Consider the following 24670-nt stretch of genomic DNA (forward strand, 5'->3'; position numbering starts at 1 on the left):
TGTGTGTGTTTCACATCTGTGTGTGTGTGTTTTCTCATAACTCTGCCTGTTTGTAGTCTGTCTTAGGTACTCCTGTGGCCCCATTACTGTAGGAGCTGAGCACCTCCCAGTCTTTAAGGTCTTTATCCTCACACGACCATTGGGAGGCAGGGCAGGGCTGTAACCCCCATTGCAGGAGTGGGGAACTGAGACACAGAGAAGGTGGATTTAGGTGCCTAAACCCATGAGGATCTGGGCCCAAGTGACCGGCCCACGGCACTGGGAGCCTGCGGCACAGCAGGGCCTGGTTCCCATGGCAATCTCGGAGCTGACCCTATGGCTGTTCACAGCCGGCAGGGCCGGCCCACAACATTTTGGCACCTGAGGCGGGGAGCTCAAATGACGCCCTCATGCCCCCTCGCTTGGGTCAAAATTTTGAAAGGTCTCAATTCTGCCTTCTTCCTATTCTACTCCTCTCATGGTACTGCTCTGCTACCTACCCCAATAAAGGAGAACTAACAACTTAAAATGCCTTGTTCAAAAATTGTAAGTAACACTTAACTTTCAAACGCCTGAACAGCAAATGTAACTTTTCTTGTCTACATAGTAAACACTGGCATTTTTATCTGTTTGAATGATCAAAGTGGTGCTTTCCGTGCCTTCTTGGTTGCAAAGATTTGAACTGCTTCCTGCTGAAGGTCCACAGTCTGGGCCAGCTCATGCTCTATTGAGATGGTTGCAAGGCCGACCAGCCTATCCTGTGTCATTGTGGAGCGTAGATGTATTTTTATTAACTTCAGCTTGGAGAAGCTGCGTTCTCCACTGGCAACTGTTACAGGAAGTGTTAGAAGTATGCGCAGAGCAACAAAAGCATTTGGAAAGAGGGTGGTCATCTTATTTGTGCACATATATTCTAGAACAGCCTTTGGAGTTGATCCTGCTGAAATGTATCTTGAAAGGACTTTCAGTTCATCACCTAAATCACTCGCATCAGTATCGCGCATGTCATCATGTGTCAACACTGTCTCTAGTGCCCTGCATTGCTGGTGTAGGTCTTCTTCAGGTATAGTGAGGAGTTTTGGAATATCATACATCATCCCAAATATACTGCTGTGTTCCTTGAGCTGCATGAAACGTTCTTTAACTGACTGTATTGCACAATCTAGCACCTGGTTAAAGAATTCAACTTTGAATTGTTGTTTGGGGTCTCTTATGGGATTATCCCGTGCCTCGTAATAAAAATGTCTTCTTTGGTGACTCTTGTTTTTTTGAATGGGTGGGAAAATAACTTCAGTGTGAAGTTCCTCTGCCAACTTCTGTGCACTCTTCAAAATGTTTTAAATCCCTCATCTGACCAGGAAAACTGTAGGTATGACTTTGCTTTGTCCAGTTGTTCCATGGCTCCAGCTATATGAAGGTCAACACTTTGGAGTCTCTTGCTTACAACATTTATTTCAAACAGTATGTCATGCCACAACACTAAGCCACACAGAAAATTGAAGTTATGTATGTTTCTGGTGATTCCATTTCCCTCTGCCACTGTTCTCCCATGAACAGTTCCTGTCATAGCAGTATCCTCCATAATGGCAACTATGGCATCATCTATCTTCCCAGTTTAGTGTTTGATAGGCTTTATCACCTCCACTCGACTTTCCCATTGTGTGGCACTCAGTGGTTTCAGTGTCAGAGAGGATGTTCCCAGATGTTGCTTCGAAATTTGCCATGGATGAGTTAAAGCAGAGAAAAATACATAGATGCTTTGAATTACATTAAAAAATTCAGCAGCCTCACTAGAATCTGATGCTACATCACTGAGCACCAAGTTCAATGAATGAGAACTGCATGGGACAAAAAAAGCTCGAGGGTTTAACTCTCAGATCCATGTCTGCACTCCTCTGTTCTTTCCTCTCATGTTGGCACCATTATCGTAGCCCTGATCTGTCATGTCAGCTATCGCAATTCCCATATCTTCCAGCTTTTTAAAAAGCACATTTGTCATACCAGCTCCTGTAGTATCATCAATGTCAATAAATTCTAGAAAATGCTCTCTAACAGTCACCATTGCAGGGACATTTTCACTAGGTTCTGTTGTTGTTACAAACCGCACCATTAAAGTCATCTGTTCCGTATGGCTGATGTCAGGTGTGCAGTCCAGAATAACAGTCATATCTTGCTGACTTCAGATCTGCCACAATCTTCTGTTTGACTTTTGTTTCCAGTAACTGTATGATCTCATTTTGAATTGTTTTTCCAAGGTAGTGGTGTGTGTACATTTCTTGGATGGTGACTCTTCTTTGATGCTCCTGGAGTACAGCATCAAACTCAGCCATCAGCTCCACAATTTTAAGGAAGTTTCCATTGTTTGGCACATACAGTTGATCTGAAGTGTCACGCAGTGCTATGTTTTGGGTAGCAAGCATTCTCACAATGGCAATGAGCCTTTTCAGAACATTTTGCCAGTAAAGAGACTCTGATGCAATCTTCTCTTGATGCTGATCATCTATGGTGGCCTTTAACCTTAGTCTCATCTCAAGCTCTTTCCACCTATGGAATGCTCTCTGGTGATTTGCTGCCTTCTCATGGCACGTCAGATTTCTAGCCAGATTTTTCCAGTCCTTTGTTCCTGTAGAACCCAATGTGGCTGGAACATTAGATTGGAAGAATTTGCAACAAAAACAGTATGCAGCATTCTGGGTTTTAGAGTACATACGCCATGGCCTCTCCACTTTGTCACCATTGGGGATTTCACGCCAGTAATGTGTTGGATGGAAACTTCTGTTTTCATTGTCTTTGGGGAACATGAATTTTTTCACTTGCTATGGCCCATGCAGTACAAGGAAGTCTCTCAGGCTACTGCTTAAGTGGGTCCACAGTCCTGGATCATCTAGTCTTACGGAACTAAACTCAGCAGCAGGTGTTTCTTGCACCTCCACCACACTCTTCTCTGATCTACACTTTTCTTCAGGAATGTGCATGGTTACATCCATTTGAGATGGAGATATGGATGCTGCAGTAGCTGCCAGGTCACCTGCACTCTGACTAACTGGAAGATCGGGCATCTCCTCAACACTCACATCCTCACTGGGGATGGAAGGCTCACCGTGAAGATTTGTGTCTATGTATCTCAGGAGAGCTCCTTCCTGCTTAGATAGAAAAGCTTACTTTGCTTTCTTTCTTTTTCTGAATGCTGCCCCAGAGGGGCGTTTTCTTCTTTCACTCATGACTGCTGTTCTGTGCCAGCTACAGTGGCTCTCGACACTCAATTGAAGGGGACAAATAAGCAGGCTGGTAGCAGGGCCTGAGTGAGGGAAGATATCAGCGTCTTAAGGGCCTAACTGGCTCCTACTACTTCAGTTGACGGCCTGTTCTCCTCAAGTGGGTTCAGGGAAGCAGCAGGAAACAGGAATCTCCCTGAGAAGTTGGTGTTAATCTAGGGTTACCGTTCGTCCGGATTTTGGGGTTAAAAATAGCATGGAGGCGGGGGGGGGGATTTGTAAATATCTAAAAATGTCCAGGATTTCCCCCTAGGGTGATCAGATGTCCTGATTTTATAGGGACAGTCCCGATTTTCGGGTCTTTTTCTTATATAGGCTCCTATTACCCCCCACCCCGTCCCGATTTTTCACACTTGCTATCTGGTCACCCTATTTCCCCCCCATGCAGAGCCGGCCGGATTGAGCCACTCACATGGGGCTCCAGCAGCCAGACCCTCTCCTCCGCTTCCCCCCTCCTCTCCCCTGCAGCTTCAGATCACCCGCCGGATGGCCTCTAGCAGCTCTAAAGTGTCCTAACATGAAGAAAGAAATGAGGCTGCTGTCCCTAGAAACCTCCAGGAGAGGATTACAGAGTATCTCCATGAAAATTTCATTAAGGGTCATCCCTATGTACATAAACAAACTGTTCTGCTTTCCCCCTGCCCCTGCAGCCTACCCCATATGGGAAAGAAAAGCAGATCCAAATCTACCTCTGTTTGTTGTACTACTACCTCTTCTCACCTGTGTTCTGCTAACTTGGGGTTGGGCCAGGCAACAACTTCACATTTAAACAGTGTGAGGAAAAAGATACGCATGCACTTACCTCACATTCCTTTTCCCTTCTGTGTGTGTCAGGTTCCCGAGAGGTATCCATAATGCTGGGGGTGGGGGGTTGTATCTCTGCCAAGTATGGCATGCAGGTCATTGTAAAAGCAGCATGTTTGTGGCTCAGCACCAGCTCAATTGTTAGCCAATGGTCTACCTGCCCTTATAGTAGGCCTGCCACAGTTCCTTTCTTTCCGGAGCTGCTGCTGTTACTTGTTGTATCACTTCACCTCCATCCCTTGTGCAATAGATGTGCATGGTTTTCAACTGGTCAAAAGCTGTGTCTGCACAGCCACCACTTCCTACAGGCCCAGGAGATCCACTACCTCCCATCTACTCCTGCCAAGAGCAATGCTGGCATTTGTAGCAGATACGGTTGACTGAGCAGGTTCACACCAGGGAGAGCTGGGTGACGAGGAAAAGGAAATTCAAAGGTAACTGAGGAGGGTGACCAGATCACAAGAGTAAAATATCAAGACACATGGGTGGGCGGGGGAAGCAGCCACAGCCCCGACCAGCACCATGGGGGGGGGGGCGCAAAGCCCTAGGAAGCTGCGAGGGGGGCATATGGCCCCGCTGCAAGCCACAGGTGCATGATCCCAGTTCCAGCCCCAGCTGCACTGCTGGCTCAGCCCAGCTGACAGTCACCTCAGCTCCCAGCAGGACAGATCATAGAAGATTAGGGTTGGAAGAGACCTCAGGAAGTCATCTAGTGCAACCCCCTGCTCAAAGCAGGACCAATGGGAGCTGCAGCAGTGGGGCCTGTGAGCGCAAGCAGCGCACAGAGCCCCCTGACCCTAGGAGCCAGAGGGACCTGCTGGGTGTAGGGGCAGGGTCCGGGCAGCACCTACCAAGGGCAGCTCCCAGGAAGTGGCCAGCAGGACCCCTCTGGCTCCTAGGGCCAGGGGCAGCCAGGGGGCTCTGTGTGCTGCTTGCACGTGCTGGCCCCGCCCCCACAGCTCCCTTTGGCTGAGTTCCTGGCCAATGGGAGCTGCAGAGACGTCCCCCCACTTAGTGGCTGCAGGGTCCTACAGACACTTCCTGGGAGCTGTGCAGAGCCAGGCCGCGAGCCTGCCCGCTAGGCTGACCAGTCCAGTCCTGCACCAAATATCGGGATAAATGGCGTCCTGACCACACTTCAGTCAGGACACGTCAGGAACGGCTACATATGGAGACAGTCCTGGTTTTGTCGGGACGTCTGGTCACCCTGGGTGAGGAGGTGTTGGGGGGGGGGGGCTTCCCAATGGTCTCCCTGCCCCTGAGTAGCAGGTTGGTAAGTGTGACGAGCAGCTGCTCTCCGACCTCCGGCAAGGCGCAGCGCAACAGCAGCCACGCGCCGCCCCAGGCTCCTTGCTCCTGCGCATGCGCTGTGAGCGAGCAGCGGCTCGGTAAGAAGCTGTGGCCAGCAAGCGGTTTTGAATAGCTGACACCTATAAGCGCATGCGCCAAGGATAGTCGGTCCTCACCCTTTGAGCAGGTCCCGCCTTTGCCCAGCGCATGCGCCGCGCGGGCGGTAGCTCGAGCCGGTTGCATGGCGACGGTGAAACACAAACGTTGCCCCGGGAACTGGCGGGAGGCGAGCGGCGGTTACGCGCTGTCCCTCAGAGCGAGCCGCAGCGCGGAGGTGAGAGACCCGCCCCCGGGCCAGCTCCCCCAGACGCGAGGCCGGGCGCCTGCTGGAGCCACAGCTCCGGCCCGGGCGGGACCCCGCTCAGGGGACACCTGCCTGCGCCGGGGTCCCTGCCCCGCGGGGCGATCCGCGCTGCCTGCGGCGCTGCGCGGCGGTTGCCGGGTCGGTCGGGGCAGGGCCAGGCTGCGGCGTGGGAGCCGGTGCCGGAGAGCGACGCCCCCTCCCCGTAGGGTGCGCGGGACCGCGCCAGGGGCGGCTCAGCCGGGCAGGCGGCATCGCCCTCGCTTCCCCCGGGGTGGCCAACTTTGATTGATGTATTCCTGGAGGTTTCATCACATGACCTAATCTTTAATTCATCTTGAATTCCTGGAGGCTCCAGGCCAGTCCTGCGCAGGGTTACCAACCCTCTAGGTTTGGCCTGGAGCTTCCCGGAATCGGCATCGGCTCTTGAAAGGGACCCAGGAGACTTTAAGAGGTAATTTTAAGAGCATGATGTTATATGGGGGGGACTCTCCCGCAATAGCTTCATCAGAGTTGGCAACCCTAATACAGAGTGGGACAAGGCAGTACCAGTCCTTGATCTGGGGAACATCTAGGTGAGGCTCAGCAATAGGCCGGCCCATAACTCATCCCCCCGGCTGAGTGGACTGACTAGTAGCAAAAGGCAGGTGATGGGCTGGGGAGTGGCTGGTGCCCTCCATGCCTGGGCAAGCTGTCTGTATAGGTGTGCTCTCATGCTATGGTGATACATAGGATATCATAGGATCTTCATTTGACCTGCTTGTTATTTAAGCATAAACAAAACATAGGAAAAGAAACTCCCTGCCAAGCAGCTTTCCCTCTAAAATAGACAACCAATCTTTTACAAACATATGAAGAAAAGTTGATCAGAAAGTGGAGTTATTTGAAAGTGATATGAAAGAAAAACTTTTAAAAACTAAATATTTCTCTGTGCTTTTGCTTTTCACTGCAGGCCTCTTTTGTAAAGGATTGGTGCATAATGGTATGAGAGAATCACTTTTTAGCACAATCTGTTTTTACCCACACTATCTATTCTTGTGCTGATGTTGAGTAATGCTATAAGAGTTCCAATTTTCTGAATTAGCCTGTTTGGACAAAGACATGTTTCTTACCTGCTAGTTCAGGTTGTCCTATTCTAATTATAAAACAGTCCATCCTACTGTTCGCTGTGAAGCCAGGGAACTTAAGAGCTCTGTGATTTTTAAAATGCTTTTAGAGTATTTTTAAAATAAATCTCTATGGATTTTTAACTACTCATATATGTTATAGCAAGACTTGCATGTAAAATTTCTTTCTGGTGGTATTGTGCAGAGGTTAATAAATATTCGCTCTGCTTAAACATATACACAGATATAGTAGAAACTTTATAATCTTCACACTTAATTGTCTGCTCAAAAATGGCAGACTCTCCTCAAAGCAAAGATTTGACAACATAGCTGTTGTCCAACTCATTCTGTGGTTCTGCCTGTCAAGATATACCAACATTTTTCTTATATTCTGAATTCCTTTACTTTCCCCATGGAGCGCTATTCCACCTTTAAGCACCAATTGAAGAGCTTCCAAAGCCTCCTTGTCACTGTGAGAACCTGGAATGGACCTCTCGGTTCTGAACGGTCTGTGATAGCTCACTTTCGTGAGTCTGTGCCAGTTCAGAAGTGTTTTAGTCTCACTTTTTGTTTTTTTCATCAAAGTTACTGATTGAAATTTGGAGTCTGTTTTCCTTTTAATAGGAAATAAAGAAAAACTGTGTGGTATAATCCATCAGTTTCCAACATCTGGTGCATATTACCCCACTGCCTGAGCTAGCCCGTTACAGAACTAGGAGAATCTATATTAGTTTCAGATTTACCTTTTTATTTTGTATATCATCTTGCACAAAATCTGTATCATAAAATTGTAACAGAGTTAAATAATACAGTTGCAAAGCTAAAATAAAGAGAAGATTAAGAAAGACATTAAAAAGCATAGGTAAGGGAGCAGCAGAGGGATGTTTTCAGTTAAGAGAAAGGCAATGAGGCACGAAGATAAAGATGAAATAGGCTGTTCCTGATCACAGGAGCTGCAGACGAAGAGAGTCTTGCATACTTTTATGGATTTGCCTCATTTATTTTTGCCTAGGCTAAAACTGATGCTGTGACTAAAAATCTGTATTTCTTTCCTTTTATCTTTTAATTTAATTAAATGACATTAAAATAAACTGGTTGCAACACATGGACATCCACGTCCTGTTCTGGAACAGGACCTCACAGTTAAAGTAAGTTTGGGTTTTTTATACACTTGAGTTGAATAATAAAATTAAGAGAACTTGTATAGAACCATACTAATCTCATATGTTTAGAATTCATTTATATTTTTAGTTCTTTCAGGATCTTGTTATTGGACCTTACAAGAATCATGCCTCTTCCAGACACCATGTTTTGTGCTCAGCAGATTAACATACCTCCTGAACTCCCAGATATTTTGAAACAGTTTACCAAAGCTGCCATCAGGACTCAGCCTCATGATGTACTGCAGTGGTCAGCTGGGTAAGTAGTACTTTATATATAGGCTAACAACAAAATATTGCTGCATCATATATTGACCTAATTGGGGGCTTGGCTACACTTGCAGATGTAGAGTGCTGGGAGTTAAACCAGCCTTCGAAAAATGCTGCTGTGTGTTTACACTGTCAGCTGCAAGCTCAGTGGCCAGGGCCGGCTCTGGCTTTTTTGCCGCCCCTGCGGGGGGGGGAGGGCGGCCGGAGCCCTGGGAGGAGGGCGGCGAGCCCCGGCGGGGGCTCCGCTCTCCCCCCGGTGGCCCAGCTCTCCCCGGCGGCCGGAGCGCCGCGCCGCCCCCCTCCAGGTGCCGCCCCAAGCACAAGCTTGGTGGGCTGGTGCCTGGAGCCAGCCCTGTCAGTGGCATGGCAACATTAGCAGCTCTTGCGACACCACAGAGAGGAGTGCATTGTGGTAGCTATCCCAGTGTGCAAGTGGCTGCAGCGTGCTTTTCAAATGGGAGGAGGTGGAGTGTGACAGGGAGTGCGTTGTGTGTATGTGGGGGGAGAGACTGTGTTTTGGGGGGCAGAGAGTGTGTCAGCATGCTGTCTTGTAAGTTCAGGCAGCAGCAGGACACCCCACCCTGCCTCTCTCTCACACACCCATGCACGCACACACGCACGCACAAAGCCTCGGCAGCAGCAGCAGCATTCCACAGTAATGGTTTGCTTTGTCCCGGAGCAGATAAGCATGCCAGCTGTCAGAAACGGAGCTTTGAAAGGGGATATCCGCATGCCTGTAGCCGAGTTCAAAACAATGACCAGAGTGGCCACTTGACTTCAGGGGATTATGGGACATTTCTGGAGGCCAGTCCCAGCGCAGTAATGCAACACGTCATCCACACTGACACCCAGGCGTTTCAGCCAGGGCGCAGCAAGCTTTATGCTTCTCATGGAGGTGGATCACCAGGAGCGCTCCAGCTGTGGAGTCCAGGCGCTTTAAGTGCTTTGCCAGTGTGGACACCTCAGGAGTTAGGGTGCCCAGGGCTGATTTAATGCACTCTAACTTGCAAGTGTAGCCAAGCCCTAAGTTGTCTGGATATTAAGTATTGTGTGGCACGTATGCTGATATATTTTTATGTATTCTTTAATTTGTTAAAGATAATGTGGTCTTTGATTGAATTTTTATTTAGTGATGCAATTTTAGGTGTGGAACCTTGGCAGAGTGACTTAGGGACTGCTACCCAGCGAACTGGCTCACATTTTTGGTGCTGTTAATTTTTGCTCTGTACTGAATGTCATAATTAGTTTTTCCCCTGTAGATTTCCTAAATAATCCTGGTTGAAAAGCAGGTGCAGGATGTTGCCATCTTTAGATCCTTGTATTTGGTTGGATTTTCTGGGGTAATCACTTTTACACATCAGTGAAACACGTGCTATTTCATAGGAAGGAACAGAATCTGAAAGTTCTGTGTGTTAGTGAACTCTAGCTTTACCATAAGTACTGTACCATGTTTGTATTAAGAAGATATAGGCTACTGTTGAAATGTGTTACTATTTGTGGTTCTCTTTTTGAAAATAGCTGTGTGGATACTTTTTAGGAAAAGTTGTTAAAGTTTAGTGTTTCTTCCTATCTTGTGAGCAAGGCACTGTATATGGTAGTGAATTAAGCGGAATAAGTCTCTTGTATATTAGTTTTTGGCCAGTTGTGATGGTGACATTGGCTGTAAGAGGTAGATATCTGTATCAGCATCCTTAAAATTACTAATATCTGCATCAAACTCAATTCCTGCTGTGTTTAAGTTATGGTCAGCTATAAAATAAATAAGTATAATGACTATTGTAAGTCTTTATATAAATTCTTCAAAATTGTGTTTTGACAATGGGCTATCACCAGATTAGACTAGTAGAGGATTATAGAAATCTGGTTTAAAGTGCATTGTTAGAAATGTGTGTGGAAAGCTTAGACATTGCTACTTGCCAGAACACACTAATAATATTTATAAATCACTATCCACTGCCACCAAGGAACACAGAACATCGAATGCACAATTAAAGCACAATAATAATTATTATAGTGTCAAATAAACACTGTTAAAACTAAACTCTGTGGCTTCAATTAAAAAGGAAGATGGAAACTGGATACAGAGAGGGGAGGAAGTCTATACCAGGAGCTAACTGAAGCCAATTTCCCACTTTCATGGGCACTTAGATTCATTAGCAGATTTTTATAAAGCTTGTTTTTGCTTAACTTTTATTTGCTTATAAGCATTCAAATGTGTTGGTATTCCTATTAATCTAGGTATTTCTCAGCTCTGTCGAAAGGAGAGCCCCTTCCTGTAAAGGACAGGATTGAAATGCCAGTAGCAACACAGAAAACAGATACTGGGCTCACACCAGGCCTCCTTAAAGTTTTGCACAAGCAGGTACAAGCCAACCTATATTGAACACACAGTATTGTTGAGAGTTGTCAATGGAAATTTTCATAGACATGGCTCATAGATGAGATGAGATGTCAGTAGAACTCTTCATAGACAGTTTGGTCCTACAGACTATCTGTCAGAGAAACAGTACGCCACAATTTCTTTGTGGGGGGAAAAAAGTGGCCCTAAAGTTTTGTACTCTTAGTTGTGTGATAATCTCCATGGTGTATTCCAGTTTTACTTGTGGTGTTGTGTTTTGTCTTTTAAAGCTTTCTCCGAAGGGCCGTGTGAGCATGATAGAACTAGAAAAAAAATGGAAACATCTATGTTTGCCAGTGGAGCAACTGAGAGCCCTTCTACAATTGGACAACTTCGGTGAAGAGGTGGAATGGTTGAAAGTTCTAGCACTTGGGTGTAGTATACTTGGTGGGGTATGTAGGCATGTTAAAATCTTTCATAATCAAATGACTATGTACCAAGCAGACCATAGAGGAACTACAGTAAATAGATTGTAGATCTAGATACTATTGTGTCACTTTAAAACCCCAATTTTTTGTGCAGCAAAGGCAGGTCACATATTTGTGTTTGTTTATGTTCATTCAGTGTCAACCTTTGCTCTGAGGGTGTGTGTGATTCAGACAGGCAGAAGAAGAGGGGATAAGAGTGCTACCACTGCTGGTTTAATGTCAGTACAATAGCAAGCAGGTGCACCAGGAGAAGGAGATATCATATCACTATGAACTGAACAGTACAATGTACCTCATCTGCCCTTCAAAGTATCTAATGGCTCTAATACTCCCTTAGATTTGACTCTAACTCTGTGTGATAAGAGATTTATATCCATATTCTCTTATACCTGACAGTACATAGAGCATAATAAAAGAGTTAGCACATTCATCCATCTCCATGATTCATAGATTCTAGGACTGGAAGGGACCTCGAGAGGTCATCGAGTCCAGTCCCCTGCCCTCATGGCAGGACCAAATACTGTCTAGACCATCCCTGATAGACATTTATCTAACCTACTCTTAATTATCTCCAGAGATGGAGATTCTACAACCTCCCTAGGCAATTTATTCCAGTGTTTAACCACCCTGACAGTTAGGAACTTTTTCCTAATGTCTAACCTAAACCTCCCTTGCTGCAGTTTAAGCCCATTGCTTCTTGTTCTATCCTTAGAGGCTAAGGTGAACAAGTTTTCTCCCTCCTCCTTATGACACCCTTTTAGATACCTGAAAACTGCTATCATGTCCCCTCTCAGTCTTCTCTTTTCCAAACTAAACAAACCCAATTCTTTCAGCCTTCCTTCATGGGTCATGTTCTCAAGACCTTTAATCATTCTTGTTGCTCTTCTCTGGACCCTCTCCAATTTCTCCACATCTTTCTTGAAATGTGGTGCCCAGAACTGGACACAATACTCCAGTTGAAGCCTAACCAGCGCAGAGTAGAGCAGAAGAATGACTTCTCGTGTCTTGCTCACAACACACCTGTTAATGCATCCCAGAATCATGTTTGCTTTTTTTGCAACAGCATCACACTGTTGACTTATATTTAGCTTGTGGTCCACTATAACCCCTAGATCCCTTTCTGCCGTACTCCTTCCTAGACAGTCTCTTCCCATTCTGTATGCGTGAAACTGATTTTTCCTTCCTAAGCGGAGCACTTTGCATTTGTCTTTGTTAAACTTCATCCTGTCTACCTCAGACCATTTCTCCAATTTGTCCAGATCATTTTGAATTATGACCCTGTCCTCCAAAGCAGTTGCAATCCCTCCTAGTTTGGTATCATCTGCAAACTTAATAAGTGTACTTTCTATGCCAGTATCTAAGTTGTTGATGAAGATATTGAACAGAGCCGGTCCCAAAACAGACCCCTGCGGAACCCCACTTGTTATACCTTTCCAGCAGGATTGGGAACCATTAATAACTACTCTGAGTACGGTTATCCAGCCAGTTATGCACCCACCTTATAGTAGCCCCATCTAAATTGTGTTTGCCTAGTTTATCGATAAGAATATCATGCGAGACCGTATCAAATGCCTTACTAAAGTCTAGATATACCACATCCACCGCTTCTCCCTCATCCACAAGACTCGTTATCCTATCAAAGAAAGCTATCAGATTGGTTTGACACAATTTGTTCTTTACAAATCCATGCTGGCTATTCCCTATCACCTTACCACCTTCCAAGTGTTTGCAGATGATTTCCTTAATTACTTGCTCCATTATCTTCCCTGGCACAGAAGTTAAACTAACTGGTTTGTAGTTTCCTGGGTTGTTTTTATTCCCTTTTTATAGATGGGAACTATATTTGCCCTTTTCCAGTCTTCTGGAATCTCTCCCGTCTCCCATGATTTTCCAAAGATAATAGCTAGAGGCTCAGATACCTCCTCTATTAGCTCCTTGAGTATTCTAGGATGCATTTCATCAGGCCCTAACTTTTCTAAGTGATTTTTAATTTGTTCTTTTTTTATTTTATCTTCTAAACCTACCCCCTTCCCATTAGCATTCACTATGTTAGGCATTCCTCAGACTTCTCGGTGAAGACCGAAACAAAGAAGTCATTAAGCATCTCTGCCATTTCCAAGTTTCCTGTTACTGTTTCTCCTTCCTCACTGAGCAGTGGGCCTACCCTGTCCTTGGTCTTCCTCTTGCTTCTAATATATTGATAAAAAGTCTTCTTCTTTCCCTTTATTCTCGTATCTAGTTTGAGCTCATTTTGTGCCTTTGCCTTTCTAATCTTGCCCCTGCATTCCTATGTTGTTTGCCTATATTCATCCTTTGTAATCTGTCCTAGTTTCCATTTTTTATATAACTCCTTTTTATTTTTTAGATCCTGCAAGATCTCATGGTTAAGCCAAGGTGGTCTTTTGCCACATTTTCGATCTTTCCTACCCAGCGGAATAGCTTGCTTTTGGGCCCTTAATAGTGTCCCTTTGAAAAACTGCCAACTCTCCTCAGTTGTTTTTCCCCTCAGTCTTGATTCCCATGGGACCTTACCTATCAGCTCTCTGAGCTTACCAAAATCCGCCTTCCTGAAATCCATTGTCTCTATTTTGCTGTACTCCCTTCTACCCTTCCTTAGAATTGCAAACTCTATGATTTCATGATCACTTTCACCCAAGCTGCCTTCTACTTTCAAATTCTCAACGAGTTTCTCCCTATTTGTTAAAATCAAGTCTAGAACAGCTTCCCCCCTAGTAGCTTTTTCAACCTTCTGAAATAAAAAGTTGTCTGCAATGCAGTCCAAGAACTTATTGGATAGTCTGTACCCCGCTGTGTTATTTTCCCAACATATATCTGGATAGTTGAAGTCCCCCATCACCACCAAATCTTGGGCTTTGGATGATTTTGTTGTTTGTTTAAAAAAAGCCTCATCCACCTCTTCCACCTGGTTAGGTGGCCTGTAGTAGACTCCTCGCATGACATCACCCTTGTTTTTTATCCCTTTTAGCCTAACCCAGAGACTCTCAACACTTCCGTCTCCTATGTCCATCTCCACCTCAGTCCAAGTGTGTACATTTTTAATATATAAGGCAACACCTCCTCCCTTTTTCCCCTGTCTATCCTTCCTGAGCAAGCTATACCCATCCACACCAACATTCCAATCATGTGTATTATTCCACCAAGTCATAACAGTGAGTAAATGATATGCATAGATGATCATGGATCAGGGTCAGAGTTAAGATAGCTTGCAGTTCCTTACCTTTGAATTTTTTTATATTTTAAGTGCAGCCTTAACTAAGAATTTCCTGACTTTCTAACTTTTAAAAACAACAATGATTTAATACATTTGTTTCATAAAATATTGTGATGTCTTTGCAGTCTAACCTCTGGTTTAATAATTCTTGGTGTGGAAATTTCCTTATCTTTTGAAACAATTTGTATAAACTTGATATGCGAAAACTTGAGGTGAATAAACTTGCTACAACATAAAAGAGAGAGTTGTGGCTAGGCCAAAATGTGAGGGCCAGAAAGCCCTGCAGAGTTTATAAATTGTGTAGGAGGCCTTTAGAAATTCTGCAGAAGGTCCTCCCGGCTTCCCCAAGGTTGGCAGATTCAGCAAAGCTCTTGTATGAGAGGGCTGACAGGTATGCCAGTTATAAAGTGGCACTGTATATCAGTTTGGGTCTCCAGTTTTAATTACCTTAAATTTGTGAATAACAGGGTTTGGAATATACTCTAGATTTTGAATAGACATTTTTTTTTTTTTATTCACCATTCCATCACTACAAAATACTTATCTTTAGAAAATCCATTGTTTACTTGTTACTAAAACTGTAATTTTTGTCACTGCCATTATTTTTAGGGTCTTTAGTCATGGTCTTTGTTACCCCAACCAGCCTATTACTGAGCAAAACTCCTCACTGAATTTTTATAAATGTTAGTATTTATGGCATTGATCCTGCAGTAGTATCCACTAGTTCAGATTACAGTATCTGTGAGAGTCCCATTGAAGTTACAGGATTTTTTTTTTTAAAGTATATCCTTAACTAACACTTGGGGTTATGTTTGTTTTTTAAAATGTAATCTTAACTCTGAATTTTCTGGGTTTTTGGTGGTTTTTTAACTGCAACATTCTTGTTAAGATTTTTCTGCCTTAAATTATTGACATCCTTAACTTCAGTTTAAGTTTACTCCATTTAGGATATATTTAGATAAGCTGGGAGGCTCACTGCCACAGGCTGAGATGACAGACTTGGGCATGCGGAGCTTGCACTAACACACTAAAAATAGCCGTGTAGACAGCTCTTTGAAGTTTTAATTTGGGCTCTGAAGTCCATTCCCATCCCTAAGCTTCAGAGCCCGAGTTCCAGCCTGAAGTGCAACTTCGAAGTGCTGTCTACACAGCTATTATTAGAACGCTAGTGTGAGCCCTGCAGGCCTGTGTCTCTTGACTCAGGCTGGGAGGATTGCTGCCACAGAATATGTAGCCCAGTGATTCTCAACCTGTGGCTGGCCCAATCAGCACAGAGCTATGGCCCATGTGACATCCTTAGGGCCATACAGGTAGTATTGGATGTGGCCCACATAACATATTATGGGCCACATATGTGGCCCACAATGTGGTAAATAGGTTGGGAACCACTGGTTTAGATGTATCCAAAAGGACCTTTTCCAGGATTGGATATTGTTTGGTTATTGTGAATGCTGACATTCACAGCATCATGCCAAAATATCAGCTGCCACAACATTGATCCAGACAAACTTTTTTCCCCCCAGCTTTATTGAGATTTAGCTATCTTAGCCAATTTAGTGCTGCCCTCACTAGGGCCAGGTTCAGATAAATTGAAATGATAGTTCACAGATGAACTGAGGCCTTTATATGGTAACAAATTAGGGACAATTCTTTACCTGGTGATGTATTTGTAAATATGGCAGTGGACTGATGTCTGTTCAGGCTAACATGATGCAATTAATTGCTCAATGATACGCTACCTTTCTCTTTTGCATTGATTAAAAGAGTAACAGAATTACACTAAGGCCTTTTCTATACTAACAAAATTTTTAGCCTTAATTCACCAATAGTGCAGCTTTACTGGTGCTAATGTTGGTGGAGGCAGTAGTGTAAAAAGGGCTCAGGCATTTTTACCACTCTGTAGTCTTAAACCAAATGAGATGCCACAATAATAAAAATGCCTGAGCCCTGTCTACACTACAGCTTCCACCACCATTATCACCAGTGGAGCTGCCTGCATTGGAGTGTGAATTGCAGGTACAAACTTTGCAAGTGTAAATGAAGTCTTGGTTCTATTCACACTGAATTTCAGAAGCTGACAGTCTTTCATGCGATATTACACCATAGTGAACAAAGGATGCTAATGCCTTCTGGTATTATGTCTCTCTTTTCTTGGTTGGGATCCTGCTAGTCCTTAATGACTTCTGTGAAGTATGCCTGTGAAATTCTAACAACTGATCCAGAGGGGGGACCTGCTCGCATTCCATTTGATACATTCTCATTTATTTACACATACCTGGCCAGTATAGATGGTGAGATGCCAGACTACAAAGTTGAAGCTTTCCTCAATGCTCTTAAGGGACAAGTGTAAGTATAAATTTGGATCTGGAGCATGCATCAGCTATGCTAGTTCATTCTGGCTTCATAAATCTCTAGTTTTAGTTAGATAATCTCTCTTTTCACTTCATTTTCTCTTTGTACTTGCTAGTGAGAGCATAATAAACGTTGAGGACAAGATTTTTCAAAAATGTGTGCCTAAAGTTAGACTCCTGTTGGCTTCAATGTCAGAGTTTGAGCCAACAGTTATTCACCCACACGTTTATTTTTTCCAGATGTTCGGTTAGGTGAATTATGGTGTTCTCTACTGCAGATAGAAATGATGTTTATAGCTTTGTAACATCCGCATGTTGTTGTTTGAACCCACAGCATTTTAAAGTTTCTTCTTATGTTTTACCATAGATGTTGAACAGGAGAAGGGAAATAAACAAGCCCTGTAGGAGGAAACTGCATTACATATGACCTGATTTTGGAGGAGGACTCTCTGTGAGGAGCAGCTGCCCATCACAGCCTTTATTAGAGAAATGGATAGAATTATATCTGAGGGCAATCCACTGATGCCTGCTAGATGGCACAAGTGGAATACACTTGTGACCAACTCTTATTGAAGGCAGCAGATTTTATAAGGAGATCATTCACTAGGGTGACTGTTGTACTGGCTTTGCATTGGCCAAATCTGGTAGCCAGCATATTGGCAGAAGGTAGATTCTGCTGGAGATTGCTGGAGATGATCTACCACTATCATCTCAGTGTCCTTGTTCAGGAAAGGAACATTTGAGACTAGGCCATAACTAGCAAAATTGTTTGGGTCCTTCTGTTTTTTTGTTTTTTTTTTAGTATTAGCCATGATTCCAAGCCACTGGTAAATTGCCTTTCCTTAGACATGATCTCAGGTGTTCATTTACCATTACCAGGGTCTGTTCTATCTCTCTGCTGCTCCTGCCACCTTTATAGATTTTATTAATATTTTCAGCAAAGTATTATGGCAGTTCTTCACAGTGGGAGATGTTCAGGTGCAAGGTAAAGGAAAAGACAATCTGGGCTGGTCAGGAGTTCTGCTATCAAGAACAGTTATGTTGATCAGACATTTTAGATATTGGTTTCCTTTATAATGTTGGTGTTTATAAACACTGTATGTTCCAGGCTACCAGTTCTTGTCTCTGCTTTATCTGGTGCTGATCATTGGTTAACAGTAGATATCTCTGGGGGTGGTACAAAGGGAGGGGTTGTTTTGAGGTTGTTGTTAGAGAGTGTCTGACTAGTCCCTTAGCACACTGGTCATGCTTCTGGCTGGTGTAGTGTATTCCAACAGAATGTAAGAGTGGGATTGAACACTATGCGGGAGAATGCTGTGTTTATCTTAATGGATGTTAGATGCTGGGCCACTGAGACAGAACTGTACTCCATAAGTGTGAAGTCTCACAAGACAAATTTTGATGTCTTGGTTTGAGATTAGCTCTGAGAGGAACCTTGCAGAGCTCTTGAGTGGTCTGTATATTGCTAGAATGTCTATATTGGTTCTGTTTCCTGGAGTTCTGTGTCATCTGGGTGCATCTGAATAACTTGGTCTCTGGGTTAAGATCTCATTTCCATCTGGGTTTGGTTGGGTTATCTGATAGCCATCCTTCCTCCCTACCAAACTTTGGACTCATGGGGTGGAATCCTGGCCCCACTGAAGTCAACAGCAAAACTCCCATTGACCTCAGTGGAATGAGAATTTCACCCATGGTGTGTTGTATATCCTGCTGGAATGAGTTGTACCAGAATGCATCTGACAATGTCTTCAACCCAGGTTTCAGCGAGGTAGGCCAGGTCAGTTGCCTCCTCCACAATCAGGTCATATGTAACGCAGACTTTATTTTTAACCAATCTTGTGTTCATGAGCCTGAGGTTATGTTCCTTGATCCCTAGGACATAAGACTGGAAGGGTCCTATTGACTCATCAAGTCCAGTCCCCTGCTATTGCAGGCAACTCTATCATATAATCCTGTCCTCCATACCATGGCTGCAGGGTGATGCCTGGTTTGTATGTATGGATATGCACTAAGTGTCTGTTCCATCCTGAGGATGCGTCTTTTTGTCTTGGGTTGCCTCAATCCCATCAGGACTGGGGTTGGGGGTATATGTGAGGGGCATGAATTTGGTGTTTGTTTTATTTGTCATTTCTTTGGTGTCTCAGATCCCCAATCCTTGTAATATTATTTCTCTTGTATGCTATTGACATAGTCCTGATCCCTGAAAGGGCATATCTCTTGTATCTGAGTATTTGAGTAATGCATTCCTGCAGGAGGAGGACAAAAATATTGTATACATGGCTTGCTCACTTCTTGAGCTGTGGGTGTATGGAGACTACCTATTTCATTTGTGCTTTTGTCCTCTGGTCCTTCCTGCTGAAGGAGCCAGCAGGATTAACATAATCACTGTCCTAAAGTAATTGAACCTAAGTGTGGTGTTATTTTGAGCTTTCTTGTCTCTGGAGCATTCCGGGTGGGAAGATAAATACACAAATGCCATATCCATTTACATTAACAAATTGATAAGCTTTACTGTCACCACTTAGGATGACTATAGAATTGCAATCATACATAAAATTAAGATTATATTACTCTTTTGCATAATACAATGATTTAGGTTTAACTGGAACCCAGATAAGTAATCGTTGTACAGTAATTTGTTTAAAATCGTTAACCTTATTTACCTTCCCTTGTTAACTTTTGAAAAGTTGAGATAATAGCCTCTTGGGAGATTTCTTTATAGCTGCTACAGACTAGGTAAAACAGCAATCTAGTAATGTACCTTTAAAAGTGAAAGCAATGTCCCATATAAGACACTCCAGTGCTATTGGCAGATCTTTTTGAAGTTGTTTGGATTTCATGGTATTAAATTAGGTTTCACCTTCAAGAACTCTTCCAGAATCCTAGGTTTGATTCTGCCTTTACCCTTTTTTTTTTATTTGAGCCCATTGAATGGAGCTTTATGGAGCTTCTGTGCACTTGACTTTAGTGGATTTAAGAGTTAGGGCAACTTCATGTGGTACAAGTCCTAAATTCTATATTTTAAATAAAGCAAAATTTGGCTGATAGATTACTTGGTACAAGAAAAAAATGTACTCCTGGGGGAATTCTGCACTACTGTGCATGTGCATAATTAATGAGCCGCTCATATTTTTAAATTTTTGTTCAGAAAAAAGCTTCTGACGAAATGTTGCTGTAGTTCCGCCTTTTGACCACCAGAGGGCACTGTGCGATAAAACACAGCAGCTCCCAGCCAGCTAGGGAAGAGAGAGAGCCTGCAGAGCCTTCTTTGCAGCTGGCCAGGTCAGGAGACAAGGGTTATGGGGAGACGGACAGCATGGTGTGCTGGTAGGGGTCATACAGGGGTTCATAAGGGCTAGGGGGAGGCAGACTGGGGCAGGGGCTGAATGGGAATGGAGGCCCAGGGCCACAGGGGAGAGGGAGGTGCAGGGCCACATGGGGAAGGGGGTGCAGAGCTACATAGGGACAGGGGAGTGGCTGGGTGGGGGTACAGAGACACATGGGGACAGTGGGAGGGAGTACAGGGACATAGGGGGGGTGGGGAGGAGGTGCAGGGATACATAGGGATGTGGGGAGTGGGTATCTGAGTAGGGGTGGAGGGACACATGGGGGTTCCGGAACACATGGGGAAAGGGGCAGCTGTGCCTGACTGAATGGGAGAGGCTAGGGATCAGCCAGGGTCTGCATGGGGAAAGCTCCCTAACAATTCCTCCTCACCCCACAAAAAAACCTGTTCCATATTTTCCCCACCCATACCCAACAACCCTCCAACTTCACACCCAGGCTCCTTCCAAGCAATTTATTTCCCTCTCTCTCAGCTCCTCCATTACCCCTCACTCCCCCAAGCCTTGGCACCGTTTCTGAGGGGTGTGGGAAATATGGTTCTGTACTGTAGTTTAAATGAATTATTACTCAGAGTTCTGTATTAATATGCCTAGTATGGAATCTATTTGTCAAAAAACATTTCCTGAATCTTTTTTGTTGTCTATATTGTTACAGACATACTTGCTGACAGGTATTTTGAAATAAATGACCAAAATTAATTGAAGCTGATGTGATTATATTGTGTTATTTTGACAAATAAAATATGCAGAGTTTTACAGAATTTTAAAATATTGTGTGCGGAATTTTTATTTTTTTGCCACAGAATTCCCCCAGGAGTAAAATGTTTGTAAAATGTGTAATGTTCCAGAACCAGGTTGTATTGTCTGTTACAACTGTTATAATGAAGTAATTCTGAACTATGCTACAAAGAAAAATGTTTAAGAGAAAAATCCTCACTAAGAAAATGTACATTGGGGGGAGAGTAAGTGTAGCTTTAAAAAGTTCAGCCATTTGGGTCATTATTAAAATAAATAATTTAATGAAGGATATTTATTTTCTTGTAATTTAGGGAGCGTAAAGGAGATCAGGTTGGAGTTTCAGATTTCTTCATTCCATCAAAGAAGGTTTAAGAGAAAGATGACAAGGATTTTCTGGAAGTAAATGCCACCAATTCAGAGCAGAACTTTAATAAAGTCACATAAAGTTTAGCATTAGCAGTCACCACAAAATATAGACTTTGATTTACCAATATACCATATGCAGTGTGATTTTTATTTATGAAAGTTGACTAAGAGATACATCTTAGGATTTATTTGTTTTCATAGACGTGTAATTTTAGCTTTAGATTTCTGCAGATAAATAGAAACTTTTAATAGAGTTAGTGATTTAGGACATTTTCTGATATATTATGAAACTACATGTCAGGTCAAAAAAAAATTTTTTTCACAGAGAGATATTGGTATCTACCTCCATAAATTGATCAAGATTCTTCTATCTGAAGGCCATATCAAAGAACTTTAAGGAACTATGCCATTCATTTATATTGTATGTTCTTATACGCAACTCGTGCCCAGTGGGTCTACCTGAGTGAAGAAATTAGATGTCCCATTTTTTTCATATGATGTCCTAGTGTCCCAAAAACTTCTTTTGGGACACCTGAAATATCCTGTTCTTCATGCAGTTGTCTACACGTATTCCACTTGTGGTTCACATGTGCCTCATGCACAGGAGATCAGATTATTTTGAATAGCAGTGACTATTGGGGACATGCCTGCACAAGTGTACACACACACCCATCCCATCCCAGTCATAAAGGGTAGAGCAGGCCCACCCATCCTTCAGTTCCTTTTTACAGCTGTGGCAGTGAGACGGAACCCTGGAAGTGACCACTTCTCTGCACACTGTGTGATTCTGTTGCTCTTTTAGTAGTTGTTTCCTTATTGTTGTTAGGTTACTACAGTTACTGTAGTGTTGTTTAACTCAGGGCCATTGAGGATGGATGGGTACCTGGTGGTCAGTCTGTCTTTCGCTTCCTTCCTCTAGATGGTCATCAAAACTGTATGGACTTCATACAAAAATCATATATGGTTTACATCACAATTTCACATGGATGTAGCTTCATACAGATCTGAAGCTATCTGCAATGAAAATATGAAATCATATTTCATATAGTTTGAAATAGCAATTTCATGTGAATTTCACAACCCTTAAAGACGTTGCCACAAAAGGGTCCTAGTGTTTGATTTAGAAAATATAGTCACCTTATACCCAATTTCTCTAAATTATGCCGCACTTGTTGTTATTTAGTATGATAGAAGTCCCAGTTTTCTCTGAATAATTTTAACTTTACTGCAGTGAAAATGCTCATTGTTACTAATTACTTGATTAAATAAAGTGTATTGTGACTAATAGGAATTGAACACAGCCACCCCATCTGCCTTAAACTGCAGTACACTTTACTGAATCCAACTTTGTGCCAAGCAGTCTGTCATATGAGAGACTGCAATGGAGCATCCTACTAGTTTATCAGGGAGCTGAGGTACCTATAAACATATCTTTCATGTTTATGAAGCCTGTTTATCAGCTGGACAGGAGCCGGTAGCATGCCAGGTCATAGACTCTAGGAACACACAGTAACAAAAGTAGAAACATATAGCTGTTCAGGATTCTGAGACAGAGGGATGCCAAGGCCTTTGCATGATGGTTTAACCATCTAGAACCTTGTGCAGAAAGCTGAAGACAAATGTGCATGGCTCTACATCACATTTTATTTGTACAACTGGCCACCAGTCCTTTCAGATATCCATTTTAGCCCTTAATGCCTGAACTATCACTTCTGCAACAAATTGTGTAATAAATAAGATGTAAACAATGGTAACACGTGGGTCTTAGGGCTTTATGGATCTCATAACTGCTTCGACACCAGCAATGGGTAAAAATGCTTTCTTTTCATCTAAAGCTTCCTACAAGATGGTGCTTATTTCACTCACATGTAGACCTATCCATAATGGAATGGTGGAGGAGGGGTGGTTATGCCTTCCTCTGAACCATTCAGCATTGGTCACTGCTAGAGATACTAGACTCAGTTGACTATTGATCTGTTCCTATTGTGTATTCCAAAACATCACAGCTCTTACTATCGGGGATTGAAAAAATAAAGACCTCTTTTATTTTGAAACTAAGAAACCACATGTACACTCACCCAAAGCCCTCTTGCCTTCTGGGGAAACATCACTATTGGAGGATGGTGGCTTTTCAGTGCAGTGGAGGAACAGCACAGCACAGTTCCCGTCATCTGACTGAGAGGAGAGGACAATAATGCTTAGCTCTTCCATTGTGCTTTTCTTCTGCAGCCAGTGTTTCATTGTGACGTATAAAGGTTAAGAAACAATATTTTAAAATGTTCTGAGTATGATTGTTCTTTTCCAGAGATCAACAGAATGGCATGGTGCAGCCCAGAAACTTTCTGACCCTGGCCTCCTAGATCTGTTCTGACCATGCCCTCACATGGCCAGCGGGTGAACTACAATCAGTGTGACCACACTAGGAGGTGTCATTTTTATTCAATAGACCAGAAATCATGGGTTGCAATACAAAAGATGAAATTCTCAAATCTTCACTTAAGAAGAAGAGGGGACGGATACTGTACCCTATGCAGCTGTTGCTCCCTTTCCTTTCTGTAGCTTATTACAAGAATTCTCATCTCTTTTTCTGATCCTTCTGTCCATTTTCCATTCATAAAGATCAATAAGGTGTTAACTGACCATTGTTAACCTGCACTCCAGTACGACGATACTCTCTGTATCCCTCCCTCCTCTCCCAAATAATGACACATTAAATGGTTTGAGGGTTGTTGGTACCGATTGAAGTTTATTATAGATTTTGTCCAATCTGCACTTTTTGTAAATTGGAATATTGTTTTATGTTTATAAAAAGAAAAAAATATATAGTAAAGGAAGTACAGACCCCAAAAATAGATTTTCAAAAGAAGAAACATAAAAATAAGGGACTGCAGCAATCTGAGCAATTACAAAGAATCCCATTTCTTGTTAGGCTTCTGCACAGCACTTACCTGAAAGTATGACTTGCTCAAATGAAGCTGCAGAGTCAGAAATACAACCAGCCAATCACTATTACCTTTATGGAGCTACTGCTTTCAAGAGTTGGTTTTGAGCAAGATCTGCCAATGCAACTCTTGGCACTGCCCACAAATAGCTTTTGCCATTCACAGTTAGCAAGTAGCAAATATTTTTAGTCCCGCCTTTTAGGCAGTCTTAAAATTGGGCACAATCGCAACACTTTGAACAAGCTTTGTATGAAATGGTAAGCGGTGATTCAGTACATCTGCAAATTGGGATATTCATAAGTTATTATTTATTCTACATACAGCGCCATGTGTGTGCATGGTGCTGAACAAGCACCATGAACAGGGCTCTGCCCTGAGGTGCTTTCAGTTTAAGGACATATTGTACCTGGCTAGTGAACAAATATGCGTCCAAGGAGCCTTTGTGGCCTCTCTGCCTCGCACTCCCACACAAAGGGACAGCACAATTGCAGATCTGGACTTGGGGGCACACAGGGACTGCTCCCACCTAGGACCCCAGGGCTGGGGAGGAGGCCATGATTTTTCCTCCCCTACAGTCTGCTGCAGCAGGATTATGCTTTAATGGCACAACTGAGGCTCACTTTGAA

General features: G+C 43.4%; 1 protein-coding gene across 3 annotated transcripts; it reads left to right on the forward strand.

Moving 5' to 3' along the window:
- The first annotated feature begins 5624 nt into the window (after positions 1-5624).
- On the forward strand, positions 5625-23938 carry ROPN1L (rhophilin associated tail protein 1 like). Of its 3 annotated transcripts, none has more exons than XM_026662585.1 (7): positions 5625-5682; positions 7949-7963; positions 8067-8234; positions 10484-10607; positions 10874-11035; positions 16474-16649; positions 23408-23938. In XM_026662585.1, exons 3-7 carry the CDS (start codon positions 8104-8106, stop codon positions 23460-23462), a joined length of 648 nt encoding a protein of 215 aa, XP_026518370.1. In that variant the 5' UTR covers positions 5625-5682; positions 7949-7963; positions 8067-8103; the 3' UTR covers positions 23463-23938. The 3 variants fall into 3 exon arrangements, with proteins under 3 accessions (XP_026518370.1, XP_026518367.1, XP_026518369.1); XM_026662582.1 differs by lacking the exon at positions 23408-23938 and adding an exon at positions 21048-21108; XM_026662584.1 differs by lacking the exons at positions 5625-5682; positions 7949-7963; positions 23408-23938 and adding exons at positions 6095-6163; positions 21048-21108.
- The last annotated feature ends 732 nt before the right edge of the window (positions 23939-24670 follow it).

The sequence above is a fragment of the Terrapene carolina genome, unplaced genomic scaffold (assembly GCF_002925995.2).
Source record: "Terrapene carolina triunguis isolate 2854851 unplaced genomic scaffold, T_m_triunguis-2.0 Scaffold28610, whole genome shotgun sequence".
NCBI lineage: Eukaryota > Metazoa > Chordata > Testudines > Emydidae > Terrapene > Terrapene triunguis.